The 23952-nt window shown below is 44.1% G+C and overlaps 1 protein-coding gene and 1 non-coding gene across 3 annotated transcripts in view; one reads left to right on the top strand and one right to left on the bottom strand.

The window, feature by feature from the left end:
• Nucleotides 1-5911: 5911 nt before the first annotated feature.
• On the bottom strand, nucleotides 5912-6018 carry LOC112312034 (U6 spliceosomal RNA). The gene has a single exon (XR_002975493.1). It is a non-coding gene; the product is annotated as a U6 spliceosomal RNA (small nuclear RNA).
• A 430-nt stretch (nucleotides 6019-6448) lies between these two features.
• The window catches only part of GOLGA5 (golgin A5), a 37753-nt gene continuing 20249 nt past the window's right edge, over nucleotides 6449-23952 (top strand). The window contains exons 1-7 of one of the 2 annotated variants that reach the window (XR_006656527.3): nucleotides 6449-6608; nucleotides 9000-9576; nucleotides 12876-13103; nucleotides 14624-14843; nucleotides 15296-15419; nucleotides 17882-18085; nucleotides 23519-23689. Coding sequence is in view for 1 of the 2 variants with exons in the window: in XM_024567565.4 (XP_024423333.2) it covers nucleotides 9030-9576; nucleotides 12876-13103; nucleotides 14624-14843; nucleotides 15296-15419; nucleotides 17882-18085; nucleotides 23519-23689 (1494 nt within the window). In the remaining variant the exon portion in view is untranslated. The remainder of the gene's footprint in view (nucleotides 6609-8999; nucleotides 9577-12875; nucleotides 13104-14623; nucleotides 14844-15295; nucleotides 15420-17881; nucleotides 18086-23518; nucleotides 23690-23952) is intronic. The other variant, XM_024567565.4, reaches the window with a different exon arrangement.

Genomic DNA, 23952 nt, shown 5'->3' on the forward strand with positions numbered 1-23952 from the left:
ATACACAGTTTCAAAGGCTTTCTTTCCCAGATAGTGGAAATGATATATAAAATTTTAAGGACTGCCCTCCTCCTGTGGTAGCATGGTGTTTATTGTGATGTTGGAGCACCTGGTAATACTATTGGACCAGGCTCAGGACTGCTGAGTTAGTGGGTGAGACATGTCCCCCTCCTCCTCCCTGCCCTGGTTTACTATCTATCCCACCTAACAGTTCTTCAGATGAAGAATAACTATACTTGGGGGAACCCGAATATGATTTAGGTAGTGAGATTCTGGACTTTGAGTTGATGCTGCGATACAATGAGATTTTTGAGGACCCTGGGAGGTGGTGAGTGTAGTTTTCATGTCGGAAGCACTGAATCACCGGGGACCAGAGGGACGATGGTGGTAGCCAGTCTCCTGATCCACAGAAACTGTAGAAGATGATAAATGTTTACTGTCGATTAAACCATTCCGCGTTGACAGATTGTTGTGCACTAACAGAACATTAATACCTCACCCACAAATATTTCACTATACGTTTCTAAAAGATAAGAGCACTTTTTCATTTTTTAATGTTTAAGTAGTTACAGACTCACGGGAAGTTGCGAAACAAAGATGTCTAGTGTATCCTTTGCCCAGCCCCCTCCCCCAGCCCCAGGGGCAGCATCTTACATAACTATAGTATGACATCAACCCTGGGACCTGGCCCCGACACAACGTTATCAACTAGACTGCAGGCATTACTCAGACTCCACCCGTTTTCACGTGCACTCGTTCGTGTGTGTGTGTGTGTGTGTGTGTGTGTGTGTGTGTGTGTGTGGTGTTCTAAGTTAGGGGAGAGAGCTGTATAAAAATAGGGACCCGATCACTGGAAGAATCAGCACTGTTGTCACCTTCAGGAGAGAAGAGGGGCGTGGCAGGAAAGAGCACCCAGGGCCCTCTGAGGCCCCGGCAACATCATGTACTCACACACATATACTTTGCATTTTGTACTTTCCTCCATACATGTTATGTTCCGCAGCAAAAATAGTTTTAAAAATGCAGGAGAAATCTGTGGATTTCCTGAATATACCCTGAGTCCTTCCTACATTAAAATACCTTTAAAGCCCTGGCTGGTGTGCCTCCGTGCATTGAGTGCTGGCCTGTGAACTGAAAGGTCGCAGGTTCAAATCCCAGTTAGGGCACATGCCTGGGTTGTGGGCCAGATCCCCAGGTGGGGATGTGCAAGAGGCACCAGACTGATGTATTATTCACGCATTGATGTTTCTCTCCCTCTCTTTCTCCCTCCCTTTCCCTCTCTCTAAAAATAAATAAATAAAGTGTTTTTAAAAATGAAAAAAACTTTAAAATACAAGAAAAATATATCTAAGTGTGTTTTATATGTGCATGTCCATTTGCCATACTTATACATATTTATATAATATATATCTAGAGGTACATACATATGTTGACATATTAAAAACCACAAGGAGATACCACTAGACACCCACAACACTGGCAAACATTGTAAAGCTGGACAAAACCATCGATTTCAATGCATGAAGAAGCTGGCAAGGAAGTATGAAACGTACACGTAATCTGCTGCAGCCAGGTGAGCCCTGAGGTTAACAAATCGAGCTGACAGAAGAAAGAAAACGCGTGACCCTTGCTTTGCTTTGGCGCTGGGTGGAGAGGCAGGAATCTCCTGCGAGAACCGTGGCCCCATGTCCGCCCTCACATGGCCAGTCTCCCCTGGATTGACTCCCGTTAGATTTTTGCTCTACACTCCCCAAGACGATTCTTGTCCAGACCACCAGTGACCTCAACACTACTAACCCACCAGTCATTTCTCAGTCTCAGCATGCTTGATCTCTCACAGAATTTTTTTTATTAGGGTGAAGTCCACACACCATAAAATCAATCATTTAAAAGTACAATCCAGTGGCGTTTAGTCCCTTCCCAATGTTCTGCAACCCCCACTTCTATCAAGTTCCAAGACAGTTTCATCGCCCCAAAGAAAGTCCTATACCCAGCAGTCACTAACGGTTCCCCACTCCCCCCAGCCCCTAGCAACCACCCATCTGCTCTTTGTCTCCGGGGATTTACCTGTTCTGGATATTTCGTATATGTGGAATCATGTGCTTTCACAGAATTTAATGCAGTTGATCACTTCCTCTTCTTTTACATACTTTCTTCACGTGGCTTCCGGAATACCTCAGTCCTGGTTTTTATTATCTCTGTCCCCACTTATTCCCTGGCTGACTCATCCAGTCACATGGTTTTCAGTTTTATTATGGGCTGATGACCAAGTTTTTTCTTTTTAATTGATGTTAGAGAGAGAGCAAGGGAGAGAGAGAGACATCCATTTGTTGTTCCACTTATTTATGCATTCGTTGGTCGCTTCCTGTATGTACCCTGACCAAAGATCAAACCCTCAACCTTGGCACATCAGGACAACACTGTAAACAACTGAGCTCCCTGGCCAGGGCCTGGGAAGGGAATCTTAAAGAACACCAATACTGAGTGCAAAGGCATTTTAAACTCCCTGGGGTTCTTCTGAGATGTCTCAGGAGCTTCTTGGTGGGGGGTGGGGAACGGTTGGGTGGGGCTCTGTACACACTCTTCCTGTCCCTACCCTCTTTGGCCACACTCTTCCATCAGGGCTGCTCGTCTCTGATCTATTTTATACATGGGGTGTAGACAGATTTCCTTTAAAGAAAGAATTCTGTAGTGTAATCAATCATTCGTCACCACCTTAAATATCACGAACCACCCACTGAACAGACAGGGAAACTGAGGCCCTGAGTGAGAAAGGAAGCTGTCCATGAAGCACAAGCAAGGCACAACCTGCTGTGTGCTGATACGCAGCCTGGACTGTTTCCAGCACAACACCAAGCATTTTCTCCACCCAGCCCAGCTGCCAACGTGGGACCATATGTTGGTTGGAGGCTCTTAGCAAAGGCAAAGGCAGCCTGAGGATGTGGGGTGGACAGGGGTCCTAGAAAGTTTCATCAGGAGCTCAGTGGCAAAGGGATTTTATTTCTGCCAGCAACTTAGCTTTCCAGACAACACGGACAACACTAGAATTGGCCTGAGGCATCCAGAGGAACGTCCCAACAGGTATGGGACTATGAAGTTCCCATGCATCATGGGAAAATTACAATCTGTGCTCTAGAAACAAAAGGATACAGCAATACTGGTTTCACTGGTCAACCCAGTTATAAAATACAGGCACACGCATACTTTTAAGCACTCAGTGCCTCCTGCTGCTGGAAGATAAAAGTGCATGAAGAGGCTCACAATTTCATTCTTCAGATCTGTTCAGTAAGGAAGCAGAATCACAGAAGTAGGAGCTGAAGGAACACAGGAATTTTCTCAGGAGAATCACAAATCCCTAGGGGAAGCCTGCAGGGACCGGGCAGGTGACATAAAGGAGGGGTCTCAGGCAATTTAGAGGCAGGGCTGTGAAGACATGGGGAATGCATTTGGCCTCCTAGAGTGTTCAAAGTTTTTAAAAATGTTTGTGTTACTTATTTTTAAGAATAATAGATTCTCATGCTACATGAATAGGGTTCAAGGGATATATGCAAAATAGGATCCATTGAAGAATAAAGCTTCCTCTCACTTCTGCTGCCCAGCCAAGTTCTCCTGCAAAGAAAGTGTCCCTTGAGAAAGACACTCTACCCATAAAAGGTATTTGTATACAAATGATAGTGTATTATCCACACCACTTTTTTCTTTGTTTTTTAAACTAAACATGTATTGTTAAGGCTGTAGAGCTCTTTTCATATTCCTACATAAAAGTTTCTGGTTTTTTAAAGATTTTATTTGTTTATTTTTAGAAAGAGGAGAAGGGAGAGAGAAAGAGAGGGCGATGTTCAAGAGATACATCAATTGGTTGCCTCTCAACATGCCCCCAACTGGGGGTCTGGCCCACAACCCAGGCATGTGCCCTGCCTGGTAATTGAACCAGCAACCTTTCGGCCAGAGCTCAATCCACTGAGCCACACAAGCCAGAGCTGTTTTTTTTGTTGTTTTTTTCTTAAAGCAGTTCATAGTATTCTGTTGGAGGAATATACCAGGATTTTCAAATCAATGCACATTTAACTTGTTTCCAATATATGCTATTAATAAGCAACTCTGTGATTGATAACTTTGTGTACTGTATATGTCATTTTGCATATGTGTCAGTGTCTCTACAGGATAATTCCCTAAAAGTGGAATTGCCTTCTTAGAGGTTGTATCAGTTTACATTTCTACCAATAATATATAGGAATGTCTATTTCTCTACTCCCTTGACAATACACTCCGAGTGAATTTTTGTTTCTTGTTTTTAAATTAAACATCATGCTGTGGCCAAAACAAACACAATTAATTGAGGTTGCAAATGTGTGATCCCTAATTCTAGTTCCATATCTTCATTTCATAAATGAATCCTAGGGAGTGGAGTGGTTTGCTCAAGTTTACACACCTAGAAACTAGAGAACCACGATCAGAAGCAAGGTATACACTTTACTTCATCACAGCCTTTTTTTTTCCTGATAAAATCGAGAGTCAGAGAGGTGAACTCATTTTCAACTAATTGACAGCCAAAAAAAAAAACCTCAGATCATCTGAATTCTGCCTCTTTACCATGCTCTCTCAATTCACTGGGCATTTTCATGCACTCATTACTTCACCTTTCATCCTCACCCCTTCGATGGTTAAGACCATTGTTTCAGGAGTCACACTGACCTAGGTTTGAATCCCAGAGATACAACTTCCTCCTTGTGGCAAGAAACTAAAGCTCCCTGAAGCTCAAAGCCTTCCTCTGTAAAATGGGGGTACATGTTAATCAGATTTCATTAGGTAAAGTTGTGTAATAAATAATCCCAGATCCCAGTAGCATCTAAAGCAAAGGTTTCTTTTGAACTTATATGACATTAGATGTGGGATGCTTCACATCTTTTTCCTTCCAGGACCCAGAAGGAGGGATGAAGCAGCTCCATCCGGGACAGGCTATTCTCATGAAAGTGGAAAAAAAAGACCAAAAAAGCTGGTGGAAACATGTAATGGCTCTTAATACTTTTGCTCAAAGGTGTCAAAAGGCACTTCTGTTCACATTCCATTGGCTAAAGGAAGTCACATGATCCATCCATCAGTAAGACTGGAAAGGACACTCTCACAGGATGCACTGTGGTACTCTAGCAACAGGTGGGGATGTATAATCCTTAACAGGAAGATCGACTCAATACCACCTACTATGGGATAATAATAGTACCTTCCGTGCAGCTGTTCTGAGAATTAAATGAGGCAAAACAGACCCAATGCTTAACACATTATTCTGCACTTAATAAAGGCATAACTGTTGGATGCTATTATTATTACCTCCCTCCTGAAACTTTTGCTGCCCACCAGCCTGGGCTAACCCTGACTTGAGAGGAAAATAAGGAGTTGTAATTACTCCTTTACATGATATTTAATTTGCAGACAATAAATCATTGAGTCTAATGGCACAGGCTTTGGAGTAATGTGGACTCCTTATTAGAGCAGATGATCAGAGAGATCCTTACTTTCCTCAACATGAAAATGGGGATCGTTGTAGACTTGTTATTAGGCCTAAACTAGCCCAATCCAGTGCACATAGCACGTGCTGAGTTTTTGGTGAATTGCTGATGTGGATTTTAGACTAATTGCAAACATTCAATGAACTGCAATAACATAACTACAATACCACTGCATGGAAAGACCTTTACCGGCCTTTTCCATCTTTTGGGTCTCAGCTCAAATGTCACTTCCACAGAGACCTTCCCTGACCACACCATTTAAAGTGCCGTCTCCAGTCACTTCTCACCGTTTTCTTGTCTTTACAGCTCTGGTAAAGACCTGAAATTGCCTTGTTCATTCATCGATTTATTTAATATCTGTCTCTGTCACTAGAAAGGAAGCTCCATAAAATCAGGGTGTTTTTTTTAATATGGAACGCTTCACAAATTTGCTTTTCATCCTTGCGCAGGGGCCATGCTAATCTTCTCTGTATAGTTCCAATTTTAGTACATGTGCTGCCTAAGTGAGCACGAAATCAGGGATCTTGTTTCCTGCATTCTCATCTCCTGCCCTGGGCCTCAGCAGCCTCATCCCTAGACAGCAGGGGGAAAGAGAAAGAGAAGAAAAGTGAACGCCGGCTGGTGCTTCTAGGCCTCACGCCCCGCCTAACTCAGGCCTCAAATTGTCATCCAGGTGGGCAACAGAGGGGCCCAGGGCCCCGCCCCCCAATGGGCGTGGCCTCCAATGTTGTGCTCGCCGCGTGCAGGCTGCGGTCGGAAGACCGGTCGCGTCACGCACACGCAGGCCCCGCCCCCTCCCTGCCGCGCAGCTGGCGAAAGAGGGCGTGGCCAGGCGCGAGGTCCCCGCTGCTGCCGGCGCCGCTGCCTGAATCGCCTCCAGGTGGCTGCTCTCGGCTCCCGGCCGCTCAGGCAGCTCGGAAGCCACTCTGTTTTGGGGTCCTCGCTGCCCTTCCACGTCTCCCGGAAGAGTAGCAGGGCCGTGGCAGGGCCGTGGCAGGTACGGGACTCCTTTACGCAGCTTGGCCCTTTCCCGGCCGGCTGCGAAGGAGGGTGGACCAGGAGGACGTCGAGGCCGCGGTGCGGCCGCTCCAGAGTCCTCAGGTGAGGCGGCGTCCAGGGCCCAGTGGGTAGGTCGGGTCCTCTTGGGGCGTTAACAGCCTGAAACGCGGGGGCGGCGTCCCCTTAACGGAGTGTTTGGTCTCTGCCCGGTGAGGGGCGGAGGAAAGGGGCGGAAGAACCCCCGTGGGCCTCGGCCGACAGCGTTTCGTGCCCAACCCTTTCCTCCCTTCCCCTCTCCCCCAGTGGTGGGGAGCGAGGTGGAGATCTGCACCTGCCTACCCGGGATCTACTGACTGTCACTCCCTGGGGCCGACCAACTGAGCCCAGCCTCCTTTCGGCTGTGTTGACACCTGGCTTTCCAGCGGGCCCCGCCGCCGCCACCCCTCGTCCCACGCACTGTCACCCTCTTTACCTCCGTCCGGGCCGTTTCTTGGGGCAGTGCCTGTGGAATTATTTGAGGGGCTTGTACCTCTGAAGCAGGCTTAAGATGTTTGTCAACGGGGCCTGTGCCCAGGGCCTCTTTAGTATCTGTTTCATTGAGTAATATTAAGCCACGGGGTTTTGTTTTAAAGCCCTATTAACTTTAAAATGGGAGACGCCATGAAGGAATTAACAAGTGTTTTTTGCTTTATTAGGAGTGATAATTTGCCCCCATACCACCACTGTTTACTCGAGAGTAATACATTGCATCTGTAGGGAGTTTTATGTTACCAAGACACTTCAGCTCCATTTTCATTTGGTTTCACATAAGCTCTGAAATACACAGGCAGGTCCTAGTCCCATTTCTTTCATAAGGAACAGCTTTAGAGGGTTTCTTGAGGTTATTCAGATATTGAGAAGGTAGATGGGAAATGCGGGGATTAAAAAATGGGTTTGGCTGACTTAGATTTGAGTATCTGAGCTGCCAGTTAAACTCTGGGATCTTTCCAAACCGTTTCCTCACCTGTAAAATAAAAAGATACATGTATTGCTACTTATCACATAACGTGTTTGTGAAAATTATGTGCTGAATGTCTGCGCAGCATCTGACATAAAAATTCCATTCAGCAGTATTTATGTGTGGGTGCTGTGTGCTGAATGTCGGAAATTCACTGGTGAACAAAACAGACCAGGTCTTTATCCACCTATTCCCCTTCCCCAATAGGGAGAGAGAGAAAAAAACATAAGACAGAAAAAGGGGCTGTGAGGGAAGAGAATAGCGTGTGAACACAAAATGATAAGACTTGATTTAGGTGGGAAGAAAGAGGTTTTGGGAGCAGATGACATTCAAGTGGAAATTAAGAATCAGAGTTAACAGCGGAAGAGCTTTCAGGCAAAAAGAATAATGTGCACATTCAAGAATGTTTGTTGACTTTTTTAGGGAGTACTCTTTCTTCTATATCATACGGACTAATTAGTCATTATTCTGATTCATTGTGTCAGGCTATAAGTACTCAAACACATGTATCAAATGAATGGCTATGCAGTCTTATTTTTTTTATTCTGAATTTAGCTTAATGTGCACATAGAAGGTACCGACTATTTAACTTATTTTTATTTTATTCTCATTTGAGAGAGAGGGGAGGGAGAAAGACAGAGAAACATCAATCAGTTGCCTCACACATGCACCCCAACTGGGGATCAAACCCGCAACCTAGGCATGTGCCCTGACTGTGAATTGAACCAGCGATCTTTCGGTTATGGGACGATGCTCCAGCCAACTGAGCCACACCGACCAGGGCTAAAGGTGTACTATAGATGGATAGATTGTGTTCACACCTAAATTATCCGTTAGTAATGCTGCATTTTAAGAAGATAGAGTTTGTATTCATCAGAAGTTTCTTTAAGTTTTAGCACCTTAAAAAAACTTAAAGGAATTGTTTTCATTTGGTTGTGCTGAAATTTTGCTATGTTATTTGCTCTTTGGATGCTTTTGCTACATTGACATTTACCCTTTGTTGAAATAGGAGTAATAGCAATAGCAGTAGCTGCAGTTGTGGTAATAGCATCTACTAAAATGAGTGCCCGCTGTGTGCCAGGCAATCTGCAAAGTGTTTTTATATTTCATCTTAAAAGTGTCTCATAATGTAAATACACTTATTTTACTAAATTTCTTTTAACTTTTAAAATAATTTATTGATTTGAGAGAGAGAGAGACATTGATTTGTTGTTCCACTTATTTATGCATTCATCGGTTGATTCTTGTATGTACACCGACTGGGCACCTGCAACCTTGGTGCATCAGGATGATGCTCTGACCAACTCAGCTGCCGGGCCAGGGCTTGACCTGCTTCCTAGATAAAGTTTCTCAGTTTCAGTGAAGTAGTTTTCTGAAGGTCACGTAGTTAGGAAGAGGCAGGATTAGTCATTCAGCCCAGACGGACTCCAGGGCCTGGTCTCCGCTGTTACGCTCTGCTGTCATGCCACGCTGATCACTTCATGTCCTTTCTACAGGTTTGCCAGTAGGGTTACTCTGCTACCATCATGTCTTGGTTTGCTGATCTTGCTGGAAAGGCAGAAGATCTTTTAAACCGTGTCGATCAAGGGGCTGCAACAGCTCTCAGCAGGAAAGAGAACAGCAGCAGCATCGTATACAGCAAAAATACTGACTATCCTGAACTTCACCAGCAACTTTCAGATTTGACTCATCAGACTGGATCTAAAACTGATTATATTTCCTCAGCAGCTGATAACATTAGGAATCAAAAAGCCACCATCTTAGCTGGAACCACAAACGTGAAAGCAGGACCTAGGACGTCAGTGGAGGCCTCCCATCCTGTTGAAAACACATCTGTGCCTCGGCCTTCATCCCAGTTTGTTCGGAGAAAAAAGTCGGAACCTGATGATGAGCTGCTGTTTGATTTTCTTAATAGTTCACGGAAGGAACCTGCCGGGAGGGCAGAAATCAGAAAAGAAAGGGGCAAGACACCTGTTCTTCAGAGTTCTCAGACGACACACGTCAGTGCTGCGAACGCCAGCGTAACCCCCACCAGAGCCACTGAAGAAAGTCCTTCTGGGAGCCAAAGCCATGGTACTTAGTCAGCCCTCAATGTCCTTTAAAGCTAAGCAAGTTCATGTGTCGTCGTAGCCTCACACGCTCTCGTCATGTTTCTCATCCTTTCTTTTGTTGCCTGTCTGCACTGGCGTAAGGGCAGGCCCTCTGGAATGTGTGGTGCAAGCGAGGGAGACAGCATGGAGTACTATCAGTCAACGTACAGTTAGAGTAGGGACCTTCGAATGTTGTCTGTAGGCTAACTACCACCCCAGCATCTGAGAAATCGTATCCAGAAGGATTCTCTCACATATTTTAAGATACGAAAAAGATAATTTTGAAATGTGAAAGAAAACCTAATTTCAGAATTGGGACTATCTCAGTTCATTTCTTCTGTCACTGGGATTACAGGAGGCCGTACGGGTTTTGTGGTTGGGGGCGGGGGGTGTTCCTGCATTCCCCCCGGGAGTAAGGCTGACGGGTTGAACTGTGATTGAAGTCGATGAGGTGGAGGTGTGGACAGAGTAGTGCGGTACAAGCTTAGAATTCTGGTTTTCAGTTGTTCATTTGCTGCGGATTTACCTCTACACGCACCTCCCCTCATCTGCACAGATGAGGTTAGCATGGCAGTGTGGCTACTTGAGGTACCTGCTAACCATTTTTAAATAGCGACGCAGGGGATAGGGTCCTGCAGGGATTCCTCACGAGGCTGAGGATTAGTGGGAGTCTCTTACATTCCGACGTGTTAGAGCTTCTCCCACAGTCTCGGCTGCCAGTGAGTAGAATCTGTGTTGCGTCTTTCAGATAAAGAAGTGGTAGAGGCAAGGGTTTGGGGCTTGCAAGGCAGGAGCACACGGTAGCAGCTGACTAATTATGTACGCACACTCCTAAGTTTCTTCTCAGCCATATTTTCCTCACTCACACGAGCATTTATTGAGAGCCTCCGGGGCGGCGGGTGCAGAGGTGGATGGAACGAGGGTACAGTGGGGGAGACTCACAGGTTTACGTGCGGTGTCATAAACGCAGTGACTGAGGTATGGTCAGTGGGAGGTGAGAACGCGGAGGAGAAAGGAACTAACTGCCTAAGTTTTCAGGTCAGGATACCGAGGGTCTGTAATTCGAGCTGGGTCTTAAAGAAAGAACAGTTTTCCAGGGGAAAAAGAAGAGGGGCTGGAGACAACCTTCCGTGAAGAGGTCCTTTTAAGTTCCCTCGTGTTTTGGGGGGAACAGTGGGTGTGAGGTGGAGAGCAATGAAGGAAAGGACGCGAGCAAAGAAAAGTGGGACCTGTTTGTGAAGGCTCTTGCGTGCCCCTGTAAACCCCTTATTCCTGTACATCGTTCTTTGTTAAAAAGTGGTCCCTGGGCATCTTGCATTAGAATCGCTTGTGTGGTTAATAAAAAATGAATTATTGGGCGCCTCCCCAGACTTCCTGATTTAGATTTTCTGGGGATGGAGCCAGGGCATCTGAATTTTTTTGTTTTCCAGGTGTTGGCTCGGTCAAGAAAACTTGCAAGTGCCATAGCAATGTGATGCTTATAGAGGTCTTTTAAGCCTAAGGTCGAGTTGAATTATTTTTTTACTTTTAAGGAGAACAACTTACATTATAATTGTAAAGGACAGATGAGAGGCAGGTTGACAGGGAAATTAGAGCCAGTCAATACGTGGGAGTTACCGAAATGAAGTCTTGTTTCTCTAGGGCAGGGTCTCTCCATCTTGGGACTATTGGCTTTTAGGCTGAATGATTCTTTGTTGTGGGGAACCGTCCTGTTCTTTGTAGGATGTTCAGCAGCATCCGTGGCCTCATAACCCGTTAGATGCCAGTAGCAACCCCAATTGTGACAACCCAGCATGTCTTCATACATTAGCAGATGTCACTTGGGGAGCAAATTCACCACAGGTTGAGAAGTCCCAAGACCCCTAGAAATGGGATTGCGGAGTTGAAGGGTGTGACAGTGTTTAGCTACACTAGTAACAAACACCAAAGCTGTTTTCTGAAGAGGTACCGATTATAGTTCACTAGCTGTGATTAAGAGTTCCTTTTGCTCTGGATTCTCACCAAAATTTCATATTTTCAATGTGACTTTTTTTTTAATCTTCACCCAAGGACATGCTTACTGAATTTAGAGAGAGGGGAAGGGAGGGAGAAAGCAAGGGAGCGAAACCTCCAGAAACACTGCTTGGCTGCCTTTTGTACGTGCCCCAACTAGGACCAAACCTGCAACCCAGGCATGTGCCCCAACTGGGAACTAAACCCTGGACCTTTCAGTTGGTGGGAGGACGCTCAACCAACTGAGCCACACCAGCCAGGGCTCAATGTGACCTTCTGTGTTTTTTTAATCTGGTGTAAAATGTCATTTTTAAAAATTTCTCTCATTACTAAATGAGTTTGAGCATCTTTTCAAATATTTGACTGTTTGAGTTTCATCTCTCGGAAGCATCTGTTCATTGATCATTTTTTCTTCATGGGTAATTGATTGACAGATTATCTCCCTTTGTAAAGTGTCAAATGTTTTGCCCATTGTTTTAGTCCATTTTATCATTTAAGTACTTTTAGCATGTAATCTTTTTCTTTAAGATCTTATTTAGTTATTTTCAGAAAGAGGGGAAGAGAGGGGGAGAAACATCAATGTGTGTGAGATACCCCAGTCAGTTGCCTCTCACACACCCCCAACTAGGAACCTAGCCCACAACCCAGGCATGTGCCCTGACTGGGAATCAAATCAGTGACCTTCTGGTTCATAGGCCAGTGCTCAGTCCACTGAGCCACACCAGCCAGGGCAGCATGTAATCTTTTTAGAGTAAGTAAAAAGTATATTTGCATCATATTTAGTAGCAAATTAAAAACAAGGTGACTCTGAATTCCTGAGTCTCCATTTCTCTGGGTAAGGCATTTTTACATTCCCATTTGGTGTGTGACTGATTGTTGTGACCTATTATTAACTCCCCTTAAAACCCACAGCTGTTCTTTTATGGCTTTTCAATATTTTCAATGTTGAGACTTCTCTCCCCCACCCTCCCCCAAAACAATTGGAGACAAAAGGGAGACCAAGTTGAACCACTTAAATTGTCCCTGATTTTATCTTTCCCGGTACTGTATTCTTGTATCTATTCTGTGTCACCATTCATTCAGTGTGTCTAGGCTCTTTAGAGGCCTGTAGGCTCCATGTATGAATATGAAATTTCATCAGAGGGAAGTTTATTGAGAATTTAAGTTTACTTTTTATGGCATTTCAGCTATAGCAGTCCAGTTGAGTCAAAAGGCGGCTTACCAAAGCAGGCTGCTAATGTCTATGTAGTGAGCATTCCAATGTAACAAAACTGTGTTTGTTTTTTACAGAAGCCTCTAGTAATTCGGATTCTGGCCATGAAATCCAAGAGGATTCTTCGAAGGAAAACGTATCATCAGACGCGTCCTCTGCCGATCACAACCCAAAGCCTACTGATGACGGCAAATCGCATGAGCTGTCTAATCTTCGGCTGGAGAACCAACTGCTGAGAAATGAAGTTCAGTCTTTAAATCAAGAAATGGCCTCATTACTTCAAAGAGCCAGGGAAACTCAAGAAGGTAGAGCCTTATTCCAGGTGTCCAGGACAGGGAATTGAACGTTTCAGAAATAGGCTATAACCTTGATTATAGCCAAGCTATTAGAAATATGTTAGATGACACTTGAAAAATAGTGTTTTCGTAGAAATGCAGGCCCCAGATCTGGAAATGGGGCCGGTCACCCTCTCATCAGCCCGAGACAGAGAACGTGGCTGTTTGGTCATTTTTTTTTGTAGGAACTATGAAATTTAAGGATTCAGAAGAATAGAACATTAGTAATCATATGGTTTATTTGGCTGGTCTATTCTGAGCCTCCTAGGGGAACCATTCATGAACCAAAGGGGGCGTTAAACAAAGTGGTGGACACTAGCAGGCGGGGTTACTGTATCGCCTGCTCTCAGGGACATAAACTGAATATAGCATTTCATTCAAATAGTACCCTCTGGAATTGTGCAGTGCGGTGGCCCTAAGGTACAAACCCCTCAGATTTCTCAGAAATGGATAATTAAAAAGTAAGTAGTCTCATGACTGAGGTAGTGGCAGCGTGGGGCAATATGTTAGTCTTATTGTGAGTGTAGCTGGGGAGAAAACAAAAGAGCAGAAATCTCTGCCTTGGTTCCTAGGGGTAATTAGAAGTGTGGGGACAGTGGGGTAAGGTTTGCTGAGACATGGATGAGGCCCGGAAGAGTTCAATAGGAAGATAGCTTGTCTTGTTAGACTGACTTTAGAAAAAGCTTCACTTTACCCAGACTAATGTAGACTTAGAGATAGAGCTTTTCTTGAGATTCTGTGTAGAGTTTGCTTCAATATGTAATAAAAAAAAAAATTTTGCAGGCAAACTGCACTTACAATGGGGGTGAGGGATGGAAATCTGCACTACACTGTTCTTTCTGCACCAGCTTCTTAGGTTGAAAGAATAACGTCTTTTTGCCACAGTAATTGAAAGAAACGGATTCTTTCCTATGTTGGTTTTGTTTTTATTTGTTTGGTCTTACTGGGGTGTACATTATCTACTCTTGATTTGGATTTGCATTCTTTTTTGTTTCTAGCCAAACTCTACACATCCACTGACCGACTTAGTGTTGTAAACTTCCTACTCTCTGCTGATTTGGGCCTCCAAATGCTTTATGATATATCTCCAGAAAAAACATTTGTAGAATCTGAGCAGCTAGCATCACACCCCTTTTCAACCCATTACCTGTAATATAAATGTGAATATTGGCCTGAAAAGTGGGGGTCCCTTTTAGAGCAAAAAATTTGAAGATATTTGTGCGCTCCTAATTTCAGCAAGAAGCAGGGGTGTCCAACCCACAGTCCGTGGGCCACGTGTGACCCAACACACATTGTAAATTTACCTAAAACCTTTTTTTGCTCATCAGTTTTTGTTAGTATTAGTGTATTTTATGTGTGGCCCTAGACAACTCCTTCCAGTGTGTCCCAGAGATGCCAAAAGGTTGGATACCCCTATAAAAGGACTCGGGAGAATCTGCACTCTGAAAAAGATCTGTTTGCTTGACTAGAGAATTTTTTTTTTTTTTTAGAATTAAACAAAGCAAGAGCAAGGATCGAAAAGTGGAATGTTGACCATTCCAAGAGTGATCGAGTGACTCGAGAACTTCGAGCCCAAGTAGATGACCTGACTGAGGCGGTGGCTGCCAAGGACTCCCAGCTGGCTGTGCTGAAAGTGAGACTCCAAGAGGCCGACCAGCTACTGAGCACTCGCACGGAAGCTTTGGAAGCCTTACAGAGTGAAAAATCACGGTAGCTAACCCCGTTAATAATGAGAAATGATCTGGGACGGTTCTCTTCCCAACACAATTAACGATAAACACTGTAATGCATACTACCTGATGGAAATTTAGCTCTTGAAAACTTACAAGAGAAAATAATTAGCTTTTGGTAATGCTGGAACTGTGTGTGATTAAAAATGGGTTTATTTGAATCTTGAGATGCCTTGTTGGCAAATTCTGAATTTAAAAATATTTGAAGAGCATAGCGTCATTAATCTTTTGACATATAATAACAAGTACTGCATACTTATATGTGGATGCCTAAAAATATAGATGACATTCCATTAAAAGGGAAAAAGATTTCTTTAAGAATGTTTAGTCGGCCCATCCTTTTGTGCTGACAAGCTAATGCTTTAAATTAGTCCACGTTGTCACCTGTAGCCTGTGGGAATGAGTTGTTTCGAATGATGCGTTTTCATTTAGAATAATGCAGGATCACAGCGAAGGCAGTAGCCTGCAGAATCAGGCTCTGCAAACCCTTCAGGAGAGACTGCACGAGGCCGAAGCCACTCTGAAGAGAGAGCAGGAGAGCTACAAACAGATGCAGGTGAGGATGGGAGGCAGCAGAGTTCTGTTATTGTTTGGACAAGGAGCAATGGCCTTCCGCTTTTCGTGACACGTTTGCTCTTGAATAAAACGCTGTAGTGCATTTCAAAAAATTCTGTTTCTGTGACAAAACCAAGTATTTGAAAACTTAGCTTGATCCTTGCCAAATTTATTTAATTGTATGTATTGAAATATAATTAAGGTAGGTTTTTTCCAAATTATAAGAGAAAGTTTATTTAGAAAGTTACAGAGGTGGTGGAAGTGAGCTAGCTGAGCTGCTAGGCTCAGGAAGCACGTTAAAGAGGCAGAAGGAGGCCGCTGGAGCTCGGGAGAGAGAAGACGAACGGTAAGCACCTGAGGGTGCGCAAAGGGGGCCGAGAAAGGCAAAGGTATGCTCCCGAGGAGAGAGCCGAAAATAGTTACCGTTCATCAGAGATGGGCATCTCTTCATTTCATTTGGCTGTATAGCCATCACTACCAGTATTTGGTTAAAAGCTGATTTGGAACATCTCGTTTACTTTTATTTAAGCTTTTAGTGATTCCAATTTATTCTGATTCATTTATTTCAAGACAGAACTCTTAAGTGAATTTTTGCATCTAGTTCAGTGATTCTCAATCCTGTCTACACGTTAGAATTGCCTGTGTAGCTCTGGCTCCTTTTGGATGCCTGTGCGCATCCTCAGGGAGTCTGGTTACGTTGAAGGATGCAGGGCACAGGTGGTGGGGTTTCGGTTTGACAGCATTCGCAGGTCTGTCTAAGGGGCAGTCAGGGTCCACTAGTGTAGGCTCTCTTTTAAACAGGTGAAAATAATTCAGCCCTGAAATAAATATCAGCTAATGTGGGTTAAAACATTATTCATATATTTTAACACATTATATCTAAAGTGCTACATCTAATGTAGTTAAAATTTAATAATGAGATATTTCACATTCTTTTTTGCATACTGAGAGTCTTTAACATATTGTGTCTTATACTTAATTCAGACATTCAATTTTTCTCTGAAATATTTGATCTGTATTTAGATTTCATAAAACTTACAGGTAAAAGAATAAATTCAATGCCCAAATTGTTCTAAACATACTCAGAAGTTTTTCAGTAACAGACAGTTCCTCAAAAAGTTAAATATAGATTTACCATATGACCCAGCAATTCAACTTTTAGGTATATTCCCAAGAGAATTGAAAATAGATGTCCACACAAAAACTTGTACATGAATTTTCATAGCTCATGATTCATAATCACCCCAAACTGGAAACAAAATGCGGTACGTCTCTGCAAGGAGGTATCAGCCATGAAAAGGAATGAAGTATTGGTTCATGCCAAACATGGATGAACCTTTGAGACATTACACTAAGCGAGAGAAGATGGACACAAAAGGCCACATACTGTATGATTTAATTCATGGGAAATGTCCAGAATAGGCAAATCTGTACAGCAAGAAGGTAGACTCCTGGTCGCCAGGGACTGGGAGCGAGGGAGGAATGGGCAGAAGGTTTCTTTTGGGTGTTCTGAAAAATGTTCTGAAATTAGGAAATGGTGGTGGTTGCACAACTCTGTGAATACACTAAAATCACTGAATCCTGTATCTTAAAAGGTAAATTTTATGGTATGTGAATTATAGCTGAGTAAATCTGTTGTTAATTGAATTGACTAAGTTTCTGTGTTTAAATTTAAGTTAGTTACAATGAGTAAACGTAAAAATTCCCCTCTGGGTGGCATGGACACACTCCGCGTGCTCGGTGGGCAGCAGTCTTGCTCCTTTTTTCAGGAGAGTCGTTAATACTGGATCCCAGGTTTGCAAGCTCTAGTTATTGTCGTGTGGTGATAAATGCTTTCTGACCTCTGCCGCACCTCCTGGGGTTTTTTAGTGATGGGAGCTTTGGAGAATAAAGGTAAAATAGAAGTCTCCAAAAAAGGGCTACTAAGTGACAGGCCATGCGTTTTTTAGAGCTTTAAAAGTTTCTCAAGCTAAAAGATGGCATTGACCAGCTTATTAGAAAATCTAAAATAAAGGGGAAACATTAGCTGTGCTATTTGAAAAGACGTAGCTCTTCTGCCTTCCACTCGTTTCCGGCAGACTTTCTAGTTTCCTGGAGGCCCGGTGTCTGTTGATCAGCTAGTTAGTGTCAGGTCAGCTCTGCGTCCAGGTGACCAGGCTCCCTGGGAAATTCTTGAACAGATTTCCAAGCCCGGCCTGGGAAATTCCAATTCAGTAAGTCCAGGGAAGGCCTTGGATGGCTGTATGTTTAGTAAATTCCCTAAGTGATTCTGATGGGTTGCCGTGTCTGAGAGCCGCTACCTTAGTGTCCCTATTCTTCAGTTGCTGACGAACGAAGAATGTTTTTTACCTGCCTGTTATGTTGTCAGGCTGAGCTCCTGAATCCCATAGATATCTTAATGGATGGTTATGAAATATATCTCAAAGCAGAATGTTGTAAGGACGGTATAAAAATTTGTCACAGAGTGAGTTTGCTGCACGCCTGAATAAAATGGAAGTGGAACGTCAAAGTTTGGCCGAAGCGGTTACTCTGGCAGAAAGAAAACACTCAGATGAGAAGAAGAAAGTTGATGAGCTACAGCAGCAAGTCAAGGCGTGTAAGACCAATTTGGAGTCCTCTAAGCAGGAATTAATTGACTACAAGCAGAAAGCTACTCGAATACTCCAAGTAAGCATGACGTGTGTACATTTGAGTGCTAACATGCCCGTTACCTGGGAGACAATTTAAGACTACAGATCTGCGAGAGGATTTGTTCATGTGTAGCTGGGTTGGCTCACTTCAGGTGCCTACGCGGAAATATGATAAAAAGGATGAAGTGTCTTTTGTTCCTACCCCTTTTTAATTTAAAATTCGTGCTTCTGCCACTGTCTAGTTCAGGTCTCCTGCTGTCACCTTATCACTGGGAGAATATTAATACTTGTTGTTGAATAGCCGTTTTACCCTTCCGTGTTGATCCTCTATTGAATTTTTCAGAGCAGCTGGCCTAGCTCTCAGAATTGCATCATCCACCTTTGTCCCCCTTCCTTGAACTAAGGTGACCTTACCTTTACTAAAAAGACTAGTCAGCTAATGTAGTTTTCAGCTTCTCTCTCCTTTCCGTCTCATGTCAGAGGGAAACCATGTCCTCTTATTTTCTTTTCTCCGGGATAATTTGTCTGCCAGAGCATCACCTGCACCTCCTCCCCCTCACTTAAGCCCTTTCTCCACAGGTCTGTCCTCTTGCTCTCTATCTTTCTGGCTCAGCTTACTCAAGAGCACTTGCTTTCTTAGTGGAAGAACGAAGAAATAAAACAGTCCTCTTGGCTTTTTTGATGACTTTGATCCATTTCCCCGTTCTTCCCGTCAGTGGCAGGCACATCAGAAGCACTGTCTGCATGCTGTCTGCATGTTAGAATTACCGACTGTAAGTCACCCGTGTAACTTCTGTCCTCACCACATCTCTGAAATTGTCTTCTAAAAGTCTTTAATGACCCAAATTCATATTTTCTGTCCTTTTCTTAATTTCCGTCCACTTGGGTCTTGGTAGAGCATTTGATACTGTGAACCCTCCTGCCTTCATGAAACTTCCGCCTTCTGCTGCTCGCACTGCCTTACCTCTCTTTCTTCTCTCTTCTAGTGCTTCTGTCTCTGGTGGGCCTTCCCCAGTCTCCAAAGAGGAAGAGTTCTCTCAAGTTCATAAACCCCCTTTCGTTATTCTTTCTAACTTTGCGTTATCATATATACTCACTGTGCTTCCACCTCAGTGTGACCTCAGCATCCAGTCCTAAGTCTTCAGCCTCCGTTTCCAGATGCCTGCCACGGGAAGTCCCAGCCTCCACACCAGCTTCCCCTTCATTCCCCTCTTTCAGTACCTATTCCTGCCATTTCCCAGGCAGTAGAGCTTGAAACTCCAGTGTCATTTTGACTTCACCTTTTTCTTTAGCCCCACCCTCAAGAAATACCATGTTCATCTCCTCCTTGTATTTTACTCTTCCTTGTTGATCCTCTATCATCCTAATATGCTAATTCATGTAAAAGGTACTTACTGTGCCCCTAACTGTTCCCTAGACACTGTGATAGATGCTGAGGACACAAAGCTTAAAAGACGGGTCCTCTTTCTTAAAAGAGTGTTCAGTATAATGGAGGGACACTGCGGTGATTCATATGATGGAGTTATTGATGCAATAAGCCCTTCAACTCTGTCTGGGGCTGTCAGGGATCACTGGAGATGCTGTATGAAGAAGAACTTGAAGGGGGAGTCGGAAGACTTGTGGTAGGGAAGAGATTTCAGATAGAACAGCCTGGACTGGAGCAAAGGGGCCCTAGGGGAACGGGGCATGTTTAGTGGACCACAGCTAGTTTCCTATCGCTGGTACATAAAGTGTTAGAGACTGAGTGTTAGGAGATAAAACTGAATAGACAGTCAGAAGCCACATGATGGAGGGCCTTGCATACCTTGGGAAGGAGTTTTGATTTTATCTTACAGATGATGGTAGGGGAGTGGGGCAGATATTAGAGGACTTCAGCAGTGTGATTAGGTTGGAGTATGAAAACTGTGGCAGTGACGAGGTCAGTGGAGAGTGGGATCTCGGTCTTGCTTCTCGTACCCCCAGGGCAGTGCCTGGCCCTTGGAAGGTCCGGGCAGTTGTTGAGTACATTGAAGGGAGGGGGACTGGGGTGGTGAGATGTAGACAGTAAAGAGGCAAGTATCAAAAGTCATGGGGAGGAATCAGGAGGGCCGGTTCTAATTTGTGGTGGTGAGGATGCCGAATGGGGCACAGCTAAAAGAAGTGTAGGAGGTGGAAAGTACGAGACTTGGAGGTGTAACTGGAGGAAGTGGGAAATGGCAGGTGGAATCTAGGATGACTCCTGGTTTCTGGTGTGAGTTTGTGAGTCGTGGTCCCTGTGCTACAAGGAAAGACGCCAGGCTAGGGTTGAGCGAGATGATGACGGTAGGGGGAGTTTTCAAAATTGATGCAAAATTGAGGTGACAGTTTCAGGAGGGTGATCAGAAATACAGGCTGAAGCTCTGGGCGTTAACTCTGTAAAAAGACACATGTGAGGTCTGTCCAGAAAGTGTCCAGCCATGTGCTATAAAAAGCAGACATTTATTGAAGAAGACCCAAGAAACATTGTACATGAGACAATGATGCCTCAGTCGCCTTCAAAATTGGTAACTTGGGACCTCACACAGTTCTCCCAGTCACCATCAGCTGCCCCGTCAGATTTTCCTGAATCTCATTGACAGTCTGAAATCTCTTCCCTTTTGAAGGTCTGTTTAGTTTTGGGAAAAGCCAGGAGTCATACGGCGCCAAATCTGGGCTGTAGGGGGGACTGCATCACATAGGTGATTTGATGTTTCACCAAAAAACTCTGCACGAGACGTGATGTGTGAGCAGGCAAGTTGTCCTGATGAAGCTGCCAATCACCAGTTGCCCACAGCTGTGGCCTTCTGCATCATCTGAATAGTTTCCGTGGAGGAGTGTTCAAGCTTGACACAAAATTGGATGCAGATTCACTGCTATAGTCACTCAGCCATTTTGAATGTGACAGCCACACAGTACACACGCTCGCTCAGCGGTGTCTACCGCCGGCCCTGACCAGTGCAGTGAAGTCGTCATTGTTCACGCACGTGCATCCCAGTCCACTCTCCTTGGCTGCCAGGCTACAGCGATGTGGTGCAAACCATTCTTGTTACACTAACACTGATGGGACTTTTTCTGGACAGACCTCATATATATATATGTATATATATGATAATGCTTATTATGGAAAATTTGAAAACTACAGAGAAATTTGAAGAAGTCACCCATAATTCTACCTATTAAAAAAGAAACAGTTTTTGATGGAGAGTGACTTTCAGATATTTATATTTAAGATGAAATAGCTGGTGGCTCTTATTACTGGCCTACAATTGTAGCACTTTTTAAACTGGTCTTCCCACATCAAATCTCTTTTTGTAATGCATCCTTTATACCAGCAGTCTGCAAACTTTTTCTGTAAAGAACCAAATAGTACATATTGCAGGCTTTGCAGGCCATGTGTGGTATCCTCCCATATTCTTTGTTTTTATATTTCATAATCCCTTTAACATGTGAAAACCGTTCTTAGCTTATAGCCTGTACAGAAGCAGCCCACGGGCCCGACCTGGCCCATTGACCAGAGTTTGTGAACACCTGCCTTATACCGCTGCCAGATTGACCCTCTTAAAACACATCTCTGGTCGTAACACTTCCCTGCCTGCTTTTAATTGTTGTTCAGTTACAGTTGTCCCACTTTTTCCCCTGCTGTTCTCCCCTGCCCCGCCCCCTCCACTCCCAGAGTCAGTCCCCACCCCATTGTCCATGCCCATGGGTCCTTTATACGTGTTCCTTGACTTGACCCTTCCCCTTCTTTCTTGTTATGACCCTCCCCCCACCCCTCTGGTCACTGTCAGTTTGTCCTTTATTTCCATGTCTCTGGTTCTGTTTTGCTTGTTTGTTTTGTTGATTAGGTTCCACTTATAGATGAGATCATATTTGTCTTTCACCACCAGGCTTATTTCACTTAGCATGATGCTCTCCAGTTCCATCCATGCTCCTTCTTTCTTTCTGCTGTGTAGTATCCCATTGTGTAAATGCACCAGTTTTTTATCCACTCATTTACTGATGGGCACTTAGGTTGCTTCCAGCACTTGGGTATTATAAACTGTGCTATGAACATTGGGGTACATAGGTTCTTCTGAACTGGTGTTTCAGGGTTCTTAGGGTATAATCCCAGCAGTGGAATTGCCAGATCAAAAGGCATTTCCATTTTTAGTTTTCTGAGGAAATTCCATACTGTTTTCCCGAGTGGCTGCACCAGTCTGCATTCCTACCAACAGTGCACTAGGGTTCCCTTTTCTCCACATCCTCTCCAACACTTGTTTGTTGCTTTGTTTATGATGGCCATTCTGAGTGGTATGAAGTGGTATCTCACTGTGGTTTTAATTTGCATCTCTCTGATGGCTAGTGATGCTGAGCATCCTTTCATATGTCTCTGGACCCTCTGAAATAATTTTAGGACTGTATAAATGTAACTACACCTTAACAGTTAAGGAGTTGAAATTACATTTGGCCCTTTGAAGGCAACCGCGAGGCTGATGTGGTCCCCAGTGAACATGAGTTTGACACCCCTGCTCTAAGGGATGCATCGGTGAAAATACTGCTGTGTTTTGTCATTTGTTTTAGACCACCAAAGAAGATTCAGACATTTCAGTCTGGCGTCGGAAACCCCCACAGATTGGCCCTAACATACCATCGAGCATGTTTCAACAGTGTGTTCTGGCCTTCATGCTCTTCGCGTTTCTGTGCTTTGCACTGTTTTCTCTACCCCTGTTCAAATCCTAGCCATTTTTTGGGACCAGCGTCACTGCTGTCACTCAGCTGAAGCCTTCTGTTCCCTGAAGTGGTTTTCCTCTCCTGGGGAGGGGGCACTCTGCAAGTGCCCTCCTCAGCTTGTGCGTATTTCTCCAGTGGATGCTTGTAACTTCCTCTACCGTTTATAAGGCAGAGGGTACTATCCACAGTGAGGGACATTAATCCGTTTTCTCCAATTTTTAAATATACATATTTTAAATATGTATATATATAGATTCCAGAGAGAGAGAGAAACATCAACCGGTTGTCTCGCACATGCCCCAATCGGGACTGAACCTGCAATCTAGATGCGTGCCCTGGCCTGAATCCGGCTGGCGACCTTTTGGTCTGTGGGGTGATGTTCCAACCAACTGAGCACCGACTGGGCAAGAAAGACATTATCTTTACTACACAGGACCCTTGGCACAATGCCGAGCCCATCATAGGTGCTCCAGAAATATTTATTAACTGGCTTGTGATGGGAAAATTAGCACAAGACAGGATAAGAAGAAAATATGAGAAAAATCTTGTTAATAAGTTTTCAGTAATAACATCATCCTGGGGACTGAAATCCAAGGACATTGTACAGCAAGGCTTTGTTGGGTTTACGATCTGTGGGCCTTCTTTGATGGAGAATATAATTGGAATCTTTCCATAGTGGTTTAACTGGTGTATGGTGGATGATATTCAGTATACAAGCTAATCTCTGCTTTGCTTAAAGATATCTCTTTTTTTTATATACTAGTCTAAAGAAAAATTGATTAACAGCTTAAAGGAAGGATCTGGTTTTGAAGGCCTGGACAGCAATACCGCTAATAGCATGGAGCTGGAAGAACTTCGTCATGAAAAGGAGCTGCAGAGGGAAGAAATACAGAAGCTGATGGGTCAGATCCATCAGCTGAGGTCTGAATTACAGGTAAGATTCATTACCGTCCACTCCAGAGACAGCCGTTTACCCCCAGCTGTCAGTGGTTTAAGAGGTGCTGGATTCCGTATTTTGGGGAAAAGGTATTAGTGAAATAACATGTGGAGCTTCTGCGGGAGTAATAGTCACCACACGGGGGAATAATAAACATAAGTAACCAGATTCATGCATTCAGCAGATGCTTACCAAGTGCCAGGCATCTTCCAGGCTTAGAGTTATACCGGGGGGCCAGCCGGCATCTCCCTACTTCTGGA

Source organism: Desmodus rotundus, chromosome 7 (assembly GCF_022682495.2).
Source record: "Desmodus rotundus isolate HL8 chromosome 7, HLdesRot8A.1, whole genome shotgun sequence".
Lineage (NCBI taxonomy): Eukaryota > Metazoa > Chordata > Mammalia > Chiroptera > Phyllostomidae > Desmodus > Desmodus rotundus.